The sequence below is a fragment of the Balaenoptera ricei genome, chromosome 5, assembly GCF_028023285.1.
Source record: "Balaenoptera ricei isolate mBalRic1 chromosome 5, mBalRic1.hap2, whole genome shotgun sequence".
Lineage (NCBI taxonomy): Eukaryota > Metazoa > Chordata > Mammalia > Artiodactyla > Balaenopteridae > Balaenoptera > Balaenoptera ricei.
The window spans coordinates 34217726-34235874 of NC_082643.1; the positions used below are offsets into that span (position 1 = coordinate 34217726).

At 33.8% G+C, this 18149-nt stretch overlaps 1 protein-coding gene across 3 annotated transcripts in view; it reads right to left on the reverse strand.

Annotated features, from left to right (window-relative positions):
- The window catches only part of LRBA (LPS responsive beige-like anchor protein), a 737360-nt gene that overhangs the window by 583562 nt on the left and 135649 nt on the right, over positions 1-18149 (reverse strand). For all 3 annotated transcript variants that reach the window (XM_059922597.1, XM_059922598.1, XM_059922596.1), the window contains exons 18-22: positions 12041-12133; positions 10707-10815; positions 9829-9910; positions 7131-7254; positions 6637-6829 (exon numbers count right to left, since the gene is read on the reverse strand). In XM_059922597.1, the coding sequence (XP_059778580.1) occupies positions 6637-6829; positions 7131-7254; positions 9829-9910; positions 10707-10815; positions 12041-12133 (601 nt within the window). The remainder of the gene's footprint in view (positions 1-6636; positions 6830-7130; positions 7255-9828; positions 9911-10706; positions 10816-12040; positions 12134-18149) is intronic.

Below are 18149 nucleotides of genomic sequence, written 5' to 3' on the forward strand. Positions count from 1 at the left end.
TTAAAAAAAGGTAAAGAAAAAGAGGAATAATAAAAACCTAGAAAACACACAAAGTACAGTTACACTAGAAGAGCCCATTACTGCTTATAAAACCTAGTTCAGCTGTTGGAGGAGAGGGATACAGTGTGACAAACAGCTTCCCTGCTACAAAGGTGGCAGGATATCTATCAAACTGGACAATAAAATTGCAATTGAGTTTCTTTGGCTTTTTATAGCAGCTACATGTATCCTGATGTAACTCTGCAAAAGCTATCCAATTCTGCAATGTTAGTTTTTTACACACCAGTTCTTTATGAAGAACCATGTTATAAATTTGTGATACTAAGATTTTAAATGACTGCAAAAAGGAAAAAATATACATTACTTCAGTATTATATGCATTACAATATTTGTAAACCTTTAGAATTAATATCTTCAGAGAAAAAAATTTGGTTCCAATAATTTCAGCAGAACTTTTAACAGCATGCTACAAATTGTTCACCTACTTACTGAATCACTTCAGCTCCATCCTAAACTTTATTAAATATTGATTTGAAGAGCTTTAGACTGTAAGTTTTCCATTTTACTTTAAAAACAGGTATCAAGATACTAAAATTCAAAAAAAATTAACATAGCTACATTCAAATTACTTTATATAAACTTCATTAAAGAGAAAAAAAGCTTTTTAATCAATGAAGAAAATTCATACAAGAGAAATAAAACTGAAAGACATTTATGAAACATTAAAATTAAAGGTGAAAATCACAAGAAGCAACTTGTAACTTTAAGTTTTGCTTTTCCCCCTCATAGAGTAACGTAAAGCTTTAGCATTTATTCTTTAAAGTATACTTTAACAGCAAAAAGGGACAGGTGCAGTTTTACTCAGACAAAATACTCTACAATGAACTTAATCAGTGTTTACTCCATTTTATAACTGTAATCCTAAAACTTGAGTCAAAGACTGGTTCTTGGCTCAAAGTAGGCAAAAGAAGTCTCTCCGTAAAGTAACTATTTTCCTTGCAAAGGTTTTAAGATCTGTTTAAAGCCCTAAGTCACTGGAGTAAAGAAAAATATGAACTAATTTTATATATATATAAATACACACAGAAAACTTTAAGCCTGTTTTGGGTTTGTTGTGTATAAATTTGAGTCTAAAAAATACTGATTTCAGATACTTCATAAGAAAAGTAGTTTATATTTCTTCCTTTAACATTTTCTGTGCCTTAAAATATGCTCCCAGAAAGAAAAAATACATTTTCCTTTATCATGAAAAATGTATTAAGGGGTCATAACTGGGGTCCATATTTAATTTACATAGAATTCTTCTATCTTCATTATGCTTTCTAAAGAGTATATTATTATTAGCATCTTAGTGTGAAAGTGGGAAGGGGATAATTTTATAAAAGTCAAAATAATTTTCCCTGTACAATCTGAGGGGCCCTCAAAATTTAGAGTGCATAAGAAGGACTTATTTTAAAATGCAGATTTCTAGGAACATACCACGAGATTCAGATTAAGATTCTGAGGTGGGGTCCAAGAAACTATAAGATGTACATCCCAAGTTCCTCTGATGAGATGATCCCTAAAACATACTGTGTGTGATTCTGACATAGACTCAGATAGACATAGACACAGATTCTGACCTAAGTAATTTAAAGACAGCTGCTACAGCTATTTCCTGGATCGTGGATAAGAGAAGACTGAGGCGCTAAGGCACACACAGGGTGGCATGGCGCCACATGACAGTGGAACCAAATAGCCCTAAACAATGATGGTGTGGTTCTTCCTCCTCCTTCCTGAAACAAATATTTAACATGCAACTGCCAAGCACTCAGCACTATGCACAGCTACGGGAGATATGACGAAGTATAAAACCCTTCATCCCTGCTGAGAGCTTACAATTCACAGCCACTTTTGACCAACAATATAATATGAGAGCTATTACAGGATCATACTTGCTTAAATAAATACTAGTCTACATTTCCTATATGACACATTACTGCTCTTCTTCATGTACTTTACACTCCCCCAAGCAAACCAAACAATTCCACATGCTTTTCCCTCAGTGACATCATCCACGCACCTCTGCTTATGCCAATTCCTCCCCCAGTGATTCTCATCACCCCAGTCTCTACGTACCCAAATCTTATTTATTACCCTTCAAGGTTGTAGTCAAATGACATCCATTCTACAAACCTCTCAAAGGCCCTCTCCTTTCACTGTGAATCTCTCTTCTAGGACACTTATTCCTTCCTGCCCTGTCTTTCAGTACATGTATTATCTCCCATATTAGAAAGTAACTTCTTTCAGGATAAGATCTGTTCCTGATTCATCTTTCTATCTTTCGTAGTAAACCTGAAGGTACTCAACTAGAAGAAGACAGGAAAAACAAAAGGGAGGAGTGTTAAGAACAAAAAGAGGAAACATAAGGGTAGAAAGGGGAAGAAAAGAGGTGGGCAACTGGAGTAAGACCTAGACACAGAGTGACTGAAAATGAGTAAGAGAGCCCATGGAGGGTCTGACCAACAGACGGCAGGGGCGGGGGGGGGGGGGAGGGGAGCAGAGAAAAAACAAATATAAACAGAGAAAAAGAAGAGGTGGGGGAGGGGTGGGGAGAGAGAAGATGGGGGTACAGAAAGGGTGGAGGAACACTGGAGGGAAAAACAAAGAAAGAGAAGGAGAGGGATGGGAAAGAAGGAGATGGTGGCTAAAAGAAGAAAAAGAGAAATAAGCAAAGAGGGAGCAAGCTAGCTAGGCAGTGATAGAGGGTAGCACAGACTCTACCAGATACCCACAGTCAATGCCAATGCAGGGGGTTGGGTGGTGATTAGCTGGAGATTGGGAAGAGGGAGAAGGTAGGGGGAAGAGAGGGAGTGAGGAAGTGGGGGGAGAGAGGGTAGGGGAGAAGGAGAGAGAGGAGAGAGAAGGGGGGTATTAAAACCTTTGCCTTTGAGCACCTGAATTATTCATAGCAGTGAAAACGAATGAAGCAAAGCTATATGTAACAATAAAAAAGAATCTTAGAGACAAAAGGTTTGATGAGAAAAAATAAGTAACGCTAGAGTTCACACAGTATGACATCCCTTTCATAAAATACAGAAACAGGTAAAATGAGAGATTATATTATTTAGGAATATATTTTTTTAACTTTTTCAAGAAGGGAATAATAAACACTAATTCAAAATGGTGATTAGATTTGGGGTGAGGAGGGTGGGTGTTAGAAAGGGAGAACCTTTTTTAAGTTGGGTAGTCACATAGTTTCCTTTATAACACTTCATAGCATATATGCCATGCAAATTATTTTGGATGTAATTAATTCTTCATTTTAAAAGCTGTATTTATAACAAACATGAAGTGACTAGGGCCTTAACTAGTATGCTGGCAGTAAGAATGAGAACAAAAGAATTAACAAGAGGAATGATAGAACTGTAACAAAGGAAAATAGTCATTTAATTCTATTTTCTGTGATTTCACTCATTAACTCCTAACTTCAGATATACACATATATTACCACATTTACCATTTTTAGATTAGACATCAATGGTTAAGAAAAGTTTAGAAACTTCTCTGAGTTTACACAACTAAAAATTACTATAAATCAGAATTCAAACCCAGGACTATCCTGTCTCCAAAGCCCATGTTCTCTTCATTACTTACACAAATAGACTGGTGACTGGATATAATATTTAGCCATAAATGCTCAATAGCTCAAAGGTGCCTGAGATTTCTCCAAGTCCGACTCTTTTGTTTTGTGGATGAGACTAGGCTATTGGACCTAAATAGCCTATGATTTCAGCAGTTCTCAAGCATTTTAGTCTCAGGATCCAAAGTACTGGTACCTCCCAAAAATCTTTATTTATACGGGGTATGTCTATTACTAGTTACCATATTAGAAATTAAAACTACGAAATTTTACAAATATTAATTCATTTCAAAAAAGCAATAAACCCAGTATATGTTAATATAAACAACACAGTTTTTGAAAAGTGACTTTTTCAAAACAAAAATAATAATAATAATGAGAAGAATGCTATTATTTCATATTTTTACAAATCTCTTTCAATTCTGGTTTAATAGAAGATGGCTACACTCTAATATCTGTTTTTGTATTCAATCTGTTGTATTATACTGTTTTGGTTGCAGTACATGAAAAAAATCCATCCTCTAACTAGATATGTAGCTGGAAAAGGAGGACCTCACCACTCCCTGAAATGGTCTCCTGGGCTCCCAAGGTCTTCAGGCTGTACTTCAAGAATTACTGATCTAAAGGTTACATTCCTTTAGCCATTCTTCCTAAGGACGGGACAAACTGGAGTGCATATAAAAGTGTTGAATTAACATAGAATATGTAGAAAATTTTTTAAATCTAATTTATATGGGCACTTCCTTAACTGAGAATTCTCCCAGATATACCTGAAGCCCAATCCAAATTACGTGAAACCAAAACTCAACCGTTTTTCTCATTATCTCTTATAAAGGGAAAAATAATACTAGCAGAAAATCAGTCCAGACTGCAATAGCCCACTACAACCGAAACCAGAATAACTGGGCATCAGCACAAAGTAAAATAAGTTAGACAAGAGGTGGCAAAGTATTTCTGTAAAGTGCCAAATAGTAAATATTTTAGGCTTGGGAGCCAAAGAGTCTCTGTCACAAATACTCAATGCTTTTAACATGAAAGCAGTCTTAGAAAATACATAAATAAATACAGGTGGCTGTATTTCAATAAAAATTTATTTACAGAAACAGGCCAGGCCAGATTTGGCCCTCAGGCCATGCTTGGCTGAACCCTGCCTTAGAATAAACTGGTCAGCTTAAAAATGTAGTGACTAAAACAAAGCCATTTTATAAAATCACATCTTTGCCTCATTTAGCACTGGATTATTCTCAAACATAAATCTGTAGAGTAATATCTTCCAATCTACGATATCTTTGTAAATCCTTATGATAATAACACACCTTCCTCTCACTGAAGGAGGAAGAAGAATGAATAACTCTTAAGTACTTACAAATAGCTAAAAGTTATTCAAACACCCAAAAACATATATTTAGGAAATGACAATATATTCCAATAGAATGGCAAAATATTCCGGAGTAATAACTATGATAGTCAATAAAGCATTTAAAGATATACCAAATTTATCAATTCTGTTCTTCATCCTTCCAGTCAATTTATAATTAATATTAATATTTATTTGTTAACTATATTCCTTCTGTGTATACATAGAAAGCGTTCTTAAACAAGATGTAAAAACCATAAACCATAATAGAAACTAATAAATTTTACTACATTAATTACTTGAAATGTAAAATTTCCTCAGAAGACACAAACATAAAACACCAAACATAAACAGACAAGCAACAAATTGACAGAAGACATTCATAAACAATATAGGTAGCAAAGGATTAAGACCAAGAATACATGAAGAACTCCCACAAAACAACAAAAAAATGAAAATTAATATTATGGAAACACAGCATTTAAAATTCATCAAATTTGCAAATTTTTTTAAACTCTAGCCATAACAAGTGATAAGGTGATATGAAGCCATGAGAATTTATACATTGCTGGCAAGAATGTAAACTGATATACCACTTTGGAAAAGGAATTGTATTACCTTGTAATGTTTAACATCTGCACCCTACAAATCATCAATTCCACTTCTAGGAACATAGAGAGAGAGAAACTTCCCAATATATACAAAACGCATCAAAAATGCTCATCAACTGGTAAGCAGATAAACTCATACCATGGAATACATACAATTGAGAAAATTGACCAACTACGTTGGTCAGTATGGATGAATCTCAAACAATGATAAGTAAAAACAGAAAGCTGCAGGAAAATGCATTTAATACAATACCATTCATATTAAGTATACACATGAAAAATAAAATTCTTTAGTGTGTTGTCTGTGTGTCTGTGTGTTTGTATAGTTAAAACATAAATAAGACATAGAAATAATGAAAACACCAAATTCAGGTGAGTGGAAGAAGAGAGAGGGGTTGAAAATGGTAGACAAAGCAGTTGGGATAGGGAACCCAATTCCATAAACACTGGTAGGTACATTATTCCTTATACCTTTTGTATGTCTAGGACATTTCATTAATATTTTTAAACAAAAGCTATACATAAATAACTAACTAACACCAGCTTAAGTTTAAAAAAAGAGAGAGATTAGTGATTCTTCCAAACCAGTTCTTTAACTGACTGCAACATGAGCAAAGGCAAAGTTAGCCAGAGCTTTTTCTGTTTAGTCAACCACCTTATACTACTAAAATAACTTCTCATCTTTGAATATTGTGCGCCACCTTGTGTTCAAAAAGCTTCAAAATACTACAAATTTCAGAGAACCATATCTTGAAAATGGCTACTTGAAAATATAAATTCCTTCATGCTGTGTTATAAGGTTTCACTTTATCAACTTAAGCACGCATGAAAATGACATTTGGAAAAAAACTATTTTGATAGAGAAGAAGTTGGAAATACTTTATATTTCTTTTTAGTTATTCCCTTTTTTAGTTGTTCACTTCATTTCCAGAGAATAATCTGCCTTTTTTCCTTGATTTTAAGTGTATAAAATTTTGTTGAAGAATAAAACTCAAAATTACAGACATTTAAAATGCTAAAATACACTTTCATTTTAAAAAACTTACCTTTGAATGTGTGATTGATAAGGTGTCTACCCACACACGCCAGCCACCCCACTCATATTTGATTGCATGGTAAAGTAGGATTCGGAATATGGCATATACCATTTCTGTTATCTTTTGCTCATCTGAATTCTTAGGATTAAAATAGCAGAGAGAAAGCATCCACTCTTGCCACACAGAACACTGTAGCAAGCTCCTGAAAATTGTAAGAGGACTTGGAATTACTTAAAAAAATAAATCACCTGAAAGAATTCTAAAAAAGTAAAAGTTTAAAACAAAATAAACAAAACAACCAGCTTTATTATGCATCGAAAACAATTAAACAATGTGGTATTGAAAGCTCAATTAACTGTATGGTACATTACTTGTATACCTTAATGAAAAAAGCATATAGAAAATTCATTTCATGGGATTTAAAGCAACTTTTCTTAGAAAAAATGGGCTTATTCAAATCTAGACTTGAATATTGCAAATAAATGCTTTCTGATCCTGCTTACCTTCTATTTTCTCTGCTGTTATTAAAAAGTTTAATCATGTCAGAAAGAAAGGCTCTGCGAACTTCCATGCTCTCTGGGCACTGGGGAGAATTTCGAAGTAGGGTTGCAATTACTTTCAGTATCTCTGTAAGACAATTCATAAACTAGTAAAAAACAAAACATTACAAAAAATTCATAATGTAATATCACCAGTATATTTCAATTTCTTTCATTTCCCTGACATAAATGTCTACTGAAAACATCCTCTTCTGTGTTATAAAAAAAATCATCTGCAGCCAAGACTGACAATACATAGAAAACATCCATAAACAAGAAAGGGATTTTTTAATTTCGTCATTAGAATGTGTAAAGCTAAATTTTAAAAGGTTATAATAAATCAAATTAAGTTATAAACGATTAAATGATGGTAAAATTGCAAACATCTCTCCCTTATCTCTGCCAGTTAGTAAAACTGACCTTAAAAATATATGTATATAATCAAAATCTCAGAAAAAAGAGAATAAATTCTCAGCTTCTTCAACAAAATATATACTATGCACATACTCTTTCCTTTATCATTGTGAATTTTAAAAGCTATCAAGATTTGCTTCCATAATTTTAAATCTAAAATTAGATACAAAAAAACAAAAGGAAATTAAAACCTATTTAACACCCCAAACAAATAAAACTGCTACCGTAATGGTCTTAAATATAATGCTGTATAAATTTCTAGTACTAACTTTAAGAAAAGAAATTCTTTTAATACTGAGATACGGAACTTTAAGGAAACAAAAACAGCTATAACCCTGAATTTAAAATTAAATAATATGTCAAAGTTTTACCCAATTAAAAATTGAGGAATTCTAAACCAGCATTTTGCCAAGGTTTTTGGTGATTCTGAAGCACCAAGTTCAAAATATCAGATATGAAGTTACTTTATCATAAATTTAATGATATTTTAGGAGCAATTTCTGAATTCTTCTAATGACAAATTCAAATATTCTCTACCTGCACAATGATTACAAAGATGATAATCATAATAATGATAATGATGATAATAATAGCCACTAATTTTGAGGATATACTATTGTGAGACACAATATTTAAGAAAATACAGGTATTAATACATTTAATCCTTATACAATGATAGGTTGATACTATTATTATCCCCATTTTAGAGACAAGAAAACTAAGGAACACCTAAATTAATTAATTTACCCAAAAATCACATAACTATTAAGACACGTAGACAAGATTGAAAAGCTAGACGTCCTATGTTTTTAAACACCACATTACACTGCCTACCTTTTCTGCCAGTATATTACATAGATAATATATTTTAAAATTCTTACTTTAATAAGTCATTTTTCCATAGCTACATAAAATATATTTTATATTATATATATAAAATCAAGGTATTTTAGGGACTTCCCTGGTGGTCCAGCAGTTAAGACTCTGCACTGCCAATGCAGGGGACCTGGGTTCGATCCCTGATCAGGGAACTAGATCCTGTATGCCACAACTAAAAGATGCCACATGCCGCAACTAAAGATGCCACATGCCAACTAAAAGATTCCACATGCCGCAATGAAGATCCCGTGTGTCACAACTAAGACTCGGTTGCCGCCAAATAAATAAATAAATATTTTAAAATAATAAAATAAAATAAAGGTATTTTCCTTTTTTACTCTCTAAAATAATGACATCACATCTCCCTAAAGGCTGAGAAAAATTAACCATGTGACATGTGTTTTTAAAATTAGTACTGAAATAGAGTACCGCAAACATGACCGTAACTCACCACACAAAAAGTAATCAAATTCTGAAACTCTACAAATCAGTTATTTTAATATCAATAATCTTAAAAAGCAAGATGAGAAATGTACACGTTTTATAAGTGCTTAAGAACTCTAAATATCAAAAGAAAAGACTGTTAACCAAGACTAAGTGCATAAACAATAAAGAAGATGGAAATTTTTCAATTCCAAACTTGGTATTCTTAACTTGACAGTAATTTAAGATGAAAGCTACCTCATGGTCCATGTAACTTAGCCTGACATCACTAAATAGTGCAATCAAAACTTTACCAAAAATCTGAACATATATTAAAAAACCAAGATCTTATGCGTATAATTCTTCAAAACCTCTATATAAACATTTCCACATAACCTAAAGTCAATGTGACGTTATATTCAACATCAAACACAAATAAAACTAGTATTATATTAATGGCTATAATGAAATATTATTTGAACAATGTGTTTTCAACAATACCAACTTCAGGTTCTTCAGTGACTTTCCTTTTTAGTAGCAAAATCTACTTATAAAAGTATAAAAAGGAAGGGAGTGGGAGAAATGGGAGAAGGTGCTCAAGGAGTACAAACTTCCAGTTATAAGGTGAATAAGCTCTGTGTATGTAACGTATAACCACCTGGAGACCTCGGTCAACTATACCGTATTATGTATCTGAAAGGTGCTAAGGGAGTCGATCTTAAAAGTTTTCACTACACGTAACACACAAAAAATTATAACTGTGTGAAGTGATGGATGTGTTAACTAACCTTACTGTGGTAATCACTTCACAACATATACATATATCAAGTCATTAGATTGTACACCTTAAAAGTACACAATGTTTTATGTCAATTATATTACAATAAAGGTGGAAAAACAAAAAGCAAATATCAAAAAAATAAATAAAAGTATGTTAAATACATACGAGGATTTTGTATCTTAACTGAAGAATCAGGATCTGGATGCTGTTTATGTATCACCTGAGTACAAATCTGTTCTATAAGAATCTACAGAAGTGAAACAATAGATTGTATTAGCATAATCACTGTATTACCATCACTATTTATGAACTTTAAGCACAACACTAAACAACATTAAGTATACAGTCCAGTATTGTCATGCTAAATATCTCTTGCATTATATGGAATAAATAATTTCAACACTATAACTCTACTTTTACTGGATTATAAAATGAGACATCAGGACATCCCTGGTGGCACAGTGCTTAAAAATCTGCCTGCCAATGCAGGGGACACAGGTTCGAGCCCTGGGCCGGGAAGATCCCACATGCTGAGGTGCAACTAAGCCCGTGCACCACAACTACTGAGCCTGCCCTCTAGAGCCCACGAGCCACAACTACTGAGCCCGCGCGCCACAACTACTGAAGCCCACACACCTAGACCCCATGCTCCGCAACAAGAGAAGCCACTGCAGTGAGAAGGCTATGCACCGCAACAAAGAGTAGCCCCCGCTCGCTGCAACTAGAGACAGCCCGCATGCAGCAACGAAGACCCAACGCAGCCAAAAATAAATAAATAAATAAATAAATAAATATTTTTTAAAAAAAGAGAGACATCAAACAGTCAATACAGTGGAGAAAATACTTAAACAGAGATGTCCACACTGCTTAGAAATTCACCGAATAATAGATTTATTAAGATGCAGCCACATTTCCTTTATATAACTACTTTCAAAATTGTACATCAAACCTAAATGATCTTATTTCATCTAGACACTACCAACTCAGTTATACAGGTATTTTCATAAGAAATTAGGATGGTTAAATTCTAACTACATTCCTACCTCAAATAGGACATTATATGTGGTCATTGTGATTAAATTTGTCTGAAGCATGAGTCTTTCAGCTAGCAATGAAAACAATCCATGTCCAAGCATGACTTCAGCTTTTCTTCTGCAATTACATAGAAAAAAGAAAATCAAATGCAGAGTTTTATTATTCACTATTTAGTATGCATGCTGATGAAGGAGACACATAAATGTTTTTCACATTATTAACAAATTCCAACTCAATAATGCCCCCAATTTTCTTAGACCTAGAACTTATAAGGCCACAAAATCTTTAATAGAGAAATACAAACAACAACTATATAGTCACAATTAAAGTTTTAAAAAAATATGACTGGCTATGCCACAGCACAGCAAAAACTGTCACCAAAATCTTCAAAACAATTATTTATTAACTAGCTGCTTCTCTCCATTAGCCATGAGCTAAGCTCTACCATAAATAATAATCTAAAGACGACGAAGTAAAGTAGAAAAACAATGTGGAAGAAAAGGTAGAAGACATGCAAGAGAATTTTTAAATGAATACTGTGAAGATAAATATATCAATACTAAAATTAAACTTCCAAGCAAAACTTTAGAAACTGAAGGATCACAAACTTAATTCTACCCCTGGGTTTATCAAATGTTTTCTGCAAATGGCTGGATACTATATATTTTAGGTTTTGTGGACCATATGTTCTCTGTAGCAACAAATCAACACTGCTGTTATAATGTATCAACAGCCATAGATAACAAGCAAATAAATGATTGTGGCTGTGTTCCAATGAAACTTTATTTACAGTCAGCCAGCTGGATTCAAAATGAAGATTACAAGTTTACCAATACTTTTCTACCACCAAAATTGTTCATTTTGGACAAACTTGGTGGTGTTCATTTCTGGTATAAAGAACAATAGGTAGGACATGAATATCTGCATTCAGCTAAGACAAAAGGAAACATGGGAGTTTCAGTTTTTAGTTATACATATAGCAGAATACAGTATGTGACAAATAACCAGGTTACTATGTTAGCTTCATAGTATAAAGCAAATAATGATCAAGCCACCTGAAATGAAGTCCCTACCTAGATTTACCTAGAATTCAACTTATACAAATGTATTCTTACAATAAACAAAAAAAAGGGAAAATTTAAATAAAAACATAAACAATATACTCCTGTTCCCTACTTTATTTTTAACATGTAGAAATGGGATTAAATTTATATAGCATTTTATGAATAAAAATAAATAAAAGATAGACTAGAGGAACCGCAGAACGTAAATACTATTCCCAAGATTTATAAAATAAATATGTAATATACAACAGTCCATTTTAGATTTCATGCATACTCACTTTGGGGCCAGGTGTTTTAAAAAATAGCCCATTGCCTTGAGAGCTTGTACTCTGATTCCTTCACTTGTTGATGCCATAAGTTTATAGATAACTCTGAATAAATAAAAATTAAAAACAAATTACTATGAGTATATATTTCAAAAGTAAATACCTAAGATATACTCGTGTATAATTTTTCATATAGTCACATAATTTTAAACCTAACTTCAAGTAAGATATGGGTGAATTTAATATACATTTCTGACATTTAAAAACTTGTTTATCAACTACATGTTGTCTTCAAGAAACCTACTTTAAATATAGACACATATAGATAAAAAGTAAATGAATGGAGAAAAATATACCATGTTAATTTAACACTAATCAAAAAGCAAGAGCAGCTATATTAATTTCAGACAGAGAAGACTTCAAAGTAAGGAAAGTTATCAGGGATAAAGATGGGCATTACATCATGATAAAGGGGTCAATTCGCCAATATGACATAACAATCCTTAACATGTATGCACCTAACTATAGAGCCTAAAACTGTGTGGCAAAAACCGACAGAACTGCAAGGAGAAACAGATGAATCTATTATCATAGTTGGAGATTGCAAAACTCCCTTCTCAAAAATGGACAGATCCAGCAGGCAGAAAATCAGTAAGGACATAGTTAACCTCAAAAATACCATCAACTGGGCTTCCCTGGTGGCGCAGTGGTTGAGAATCTGCCTGCTAATGCAGGGGACATGGGTTCTAGCCCTGGTCTGGGAAGATCTCATATGCCGCGGAGCAACTAAGCCCGTGAGCCACAGCTGCTGAGCCTGCGCGTCTGGAGCCTGTGCCCCGCAACGGGAGGGGCTGCGATAGTGAAAGGCCCGTGCACCACAATGAAGAGTGGCCCCTGCTTGCCGCAACTAGAGAAAGCCCTCGCACAAAACGAAGACCCAACACAGCCAAAAATAAATTAAATAAATAAATAAATAAATAAAGTAGCTATAAAAAAAAAAATACCATCAATCAACAGGATATAACTGACATCTATAGACTACTTCATTCTACAATAGTAGGATACACATTTTTCTCCAGCTCACATGGAACATTCACCACGTAGACCACATGCAGGGCCATAAAACACACATAATAAACAAATATAAAGATTGGAAATTATATAAAGTTTGCTCTCAGACCACAATGGAACTAAATTAGAAATCAGTAACAGAAAGATAACTGAAAAACCCCAAAATACTTGGAGATTAAACAACATACTTCTAAATAGCATGTGGGTCAAAGAAGAAATCTCAAAAAATTAAAAGTATTTTCAACGAAATGAAAATGAAAGTACTACTTATAAAAATCTCTGGGATGGGGCTTCCCTGGTGGCGCAGTGGTTGAGAATCTGCCTGCTGATGCAGGGGACACGTGTTCGACCCCTGGTCTGGGAAGATCCCACATGCCACGGAGCAACTGGGCCCGTGAGCCACAACTACTGAGCCTGCGCGTCTGGAGCCTGTGCTCCGCAACAAGAGAGGCTGCGATAGTGAGAGGCCCGTGCACTGCGATGAAGAGTGGCCCCCGCTTGCCACAACTAGAGAAAGCCCTCGCACATAAACGAAGACCCAACACAGCCATAAATAAATAAATAAATAAATAAATAAATAAATAAATTTATTTTTAAAAAAAGATTGCAAATTAAAAAAAAAAAAATCTCTGGGATGTTGCAAAAGCAGTGCTTACAGGAAAATTTATAGCACTGAATGCATATATTAGAAAAGAAGAAAGATCTGAAATCAATAACATAAGTTTTCACTCTAGAACACCTGGAAGAGAAAATTCAATTCAAAGTAAGCAGGAGAAAAATAATAAGTATTAGAGTAGAAATCAATAAAATAGAAAATAAAAAATCAATAGAGGGCTTCCCTGGTGGTGCAGTGGTTAAGAATCTGCCTGCCAATGCAGGGGACACGGGTTCGAGCCCTGGTCTAGGAAAATCCCACATGCTGCAGAGCAGCTGGGCCCATGAGCCACAATTACTGAGCCTGCGCGTCTGGAGCCTGTGCTCCGCAACAAGAGAGGCCGCGATAGTGAGAGGCCCACGCACCGCAATGAAGAGTGGCCCCCACTTGCCACAACTAGAGAAAGCCCTAGCACAGAAACGAAGACCCAACACAGCCATAAATAAATAAATTTTTTTAAAAAATCAATAGAGAAAATCAACAAAACCAAAAGCTGCTTCTTCAAAAAGATCAATAAAATCAGTAAGCTTCTATCCAAGCTAAGAAAAAAGAGAAAGGATGTAATTTACTAATATCAGAAATGAAAGCAGGGCTATCCCTACAGAATATCAGTGCTACTGATGCTACCTGACTTCAAGACTTACTGTAAAGCTACAGTAATCAAGATAGTGTGGTACTGGTAAAAGAGTACACAAATAGATCAACAGAGAGCCTAGAAATAGACCCACATAAATCTAGTCAACCAATCTTTGACAAAAGAGGAACACAAGCAAGACAATGAACAGATATTCTTTTCAACAAATGATGCTGAAACAACAGGACATCCACATCCAACAAATGAATCTAGACACAGACTTTACACCCTTCATAAAAATTAACTCAAACGTGGATGGATCTAGAGACTGTCATACAGAGTGAAGTAAGTCAGAAAGAGAAAAACAAATATCGTCTATTAACACATATATGTGGAACCTAGAAAAATGGTACAGATGAACCGGTTTGCAGGGCAGAAACTGAGACACAGATGTAGAGAACAAACATATGGACACCAAGGGGGGAAAGCTGCAGGGGGTGGGGGTGGTGGTGTGCTGAATTGGGAGATTGGGATTGACATGTATACACTGATGGGTATAAAATGGATGACTAATAAGAACCTGCTGTATTAAAAAATAAATTAAATTAAATTAAAAAAAAAATTAACTCAAAATGGACCTCAATGTAAAATGCAAAACCATAGAACTCCTAGAACACAACAGAGGAGAAAACCTAGATGACCTTGGGTATGGTGATGCCTTTTTACTTACAACACCAAAGACATGATCCACAATAAAAATAACTGATTAGCTGGATTTCATTAAAATTAAAAACTGCTCTGCAAAAGACTGTATCAAGAGAATTAGAAGACAAGGCATAGACTAAGAGAAAATACTTGCAAAGGAAACATCTGATAAAGCACTGTTATCCAAAATATGCAAAGAACTCTAAAACTCAACAGTAAGAAAACAAACAACTGGATTTTTTTAAAAATAGGCCAAAGAACTTAATAGATACCTTGACTAACCAAGATGGAGTAAGGATAATACAGCCTTTCTATCTTGTGTATTAGAACCACAACTATAGAAGAAACACGAAAAGCAACCTCCTAAGTACTCCAAAGACTAAACAAAAGTATGTGCATTGGTGTAGGGGAGTTAATACTTGCAGATTACCCATTTCAGAGGTAAGAGTCTCAATTTTCAATTTTCTTTTGTAAATCTCACCCATAAGTGGGTCCCTGTCTCAGAGTTCATTTCTGTCAGTTCAGGTAGCTAATATTCTGAGAAAAACTGTCCTTCTGGTTAGAGGAACTAAGAAAATGGGTCCTTATAGACCAGAGAGAGTCATGAATAGGAGCAAACAGGAGAGAAGGATCATCAAAATCTGTGTAAAAACCTGCAAAAGCCCTAAACTGACCCAACAGATGCAATGTATGGGGCAGACTCAGACCAGAATAGTAATTTAATATTCTAAATTGAAAGAAGACCTGAATTATCACCTAATTCTCAGCCTAATCCCTGAGTAGTGCAGGTACAAGAAAAACCCAAAGCAAGACAAGAGAGGTTTTAAAAATGAAGTGCCATCAGAACCACCATCCACAAAGGACAGGTAGAACTTGCAGTCTGACCCTTCTTGCTAAAATAAAACAAAACAAAAAAAATCAACATTTGTTAACAGATCATAAGTTCCAGAGTTGATTTAAAAAAAAGATAACACAACATCCATGATAGATTAAAAAACACTTAATGTACAAAGAATAAAGAAAATGTGACAATTTCTCATGGGAAAACACAATGAACAGATGCTGATGGGATAGGCAATTCTTGCGATTATCACACAAAGATTTTAAAGCTATTATAACTATGCTCCAGAAGGTAAAGATAAACACAGTCTAAGTGGATCAGAAAATAAAGTTCTCATCAAAAGAAAGAAAGTATAAAAATTAACTATATTGAAATTATACAACTGAAATGTACAAGAGCTGAAATTTTCATGATGGGCTCTACATCAAAATAGAAAAAAACAAAGAAAAAGTTTATAAACTTGAAGATCAAGTTTATCATACATGTCAAATTTCTTTATCAACAGAAAGTATCAAATCTGAAGAACAGAGACAAAAATGATTGAAATAAACTAAAAAGAAGCTGAAGGAGATGTGCATTAAAACCTCTAATATTCAAGTCACTAGAAATCCAAAATGAAAGAGAAAGATACACCTGAAACAAAAAAATATTTTAAAATAAGAGCATAAAACTTCTCAGACTTGGTGATAAAAACAAAGAAAATGAAATTTCGGGGAGTATGGTTGGGGGAGAATGAAAGAACGTGTCCTGAAAGCAAATATAAAAATCTAATACATTATATTTAGCAAAGAAAGATTTGATTTATCATAGGTTTCTTCTTAGAAATCATGGAGGCCTGCAGACAGCGGGAAAATAGTTTAAAGTATTGAAAGAACAAAACTAGAAACACAGAATTCTACATGCAGCAAAAATATCCTTGGGCAAATGCCAAATAAAAGCATTTTCAGAAGAAAAACTAAGAAATCATGTTTCCAGCAAAACTACTAAACAAGAAATGCTTCCTTCACGAATTAAAAGAATTGTAGATGTCTGAATAAACATAAGTTTTATCTCCTCTTAAATTCTTTAAACTACATATTACAAGTGAAATTAAAAATTATAACATTGTCTAGAGAGGCTTATGATGCATTAGATACAAAAAGGAACAATGGTGGAGCTTAAAGGTATCAATATACTTGTAGTGGTTCTATATTTTATTTGAAGACGCAGAATATTAACTCTAGGTATACTGTGAAATCTCTAAAGCAGCCAATAAAAATTTACACAAAGAGATAGATCCAAAACCTAATAGAAATTAATTTTCAAAGAATTCTAAAAGAATTCAAATACAAAGCAAAGGAAAAACAAAGGAAAAATTATACTGAGACAAATAAATAATAAAACACTAGATGAAAATAAAACTATATCAATAATTACATTAAAAGTAAATAGTCAAAACACAATGAAAAGACTAAGTGTCTCAGAGTACATTTTAAAAAATAAAACATCCAACTACACTGTGTGTATCAGTCATTGTTTTCTATAGAAGGAGAACCAACAGGTTGTGTATATACACAGAGAGAGACAGATATTTATTTTAAAGAACTGGCTCACACAACTATGGAGGCTAAGTCCAAAATCTGCAGGACAGACAAGTACTCTGGAGATTGAGGAAAACACAACCCAAGTCCAAAGGCATTGTGTTGGCAGAATTCCTTTTTATTTTATTAATGCCTTCAACTGATTTGATAAGCCCACCCACATTATGGATGGTAACCTGCTTTACTCAAGGTCTGCCAACTTAAATGTTGACCACATTCAAAACATGATTTGACAAAAATATCCAGGATAATGTCTGACCAAATATCAAGGAACTACGGCCAAGCCAGTTGACACAAAATTAGCCATCATACTGTGTACATAAGAAATTCAATTAACTATAAAGATATAGATAAATTAAAATGGAAAAAAAGATATACCATGCAAACACAGAGCAAAAGAAAGCTGGATTAGCCATATAAATATCAAACTAAGTAGATTTCAGATCAAGAAACATTTCCAGGTGGAAAAAAAGGAAAAAACATAATTATAAAAGCATTAATTCCCCAACAAGACATAAAAATCCTCAATATAGATACACTTAATATCTGAGTTAAAATACCTAAGCAAAAAATGATAAAAATACAAAGAAAAAAAAGAGAAAAAAGCATATTTATAGTCAGAGATTTCAATAATCGTATCTCAATAAATGACAGAGCAAGTAGACAAAGAAGCAGTAATGGCACAGAAGATTTGA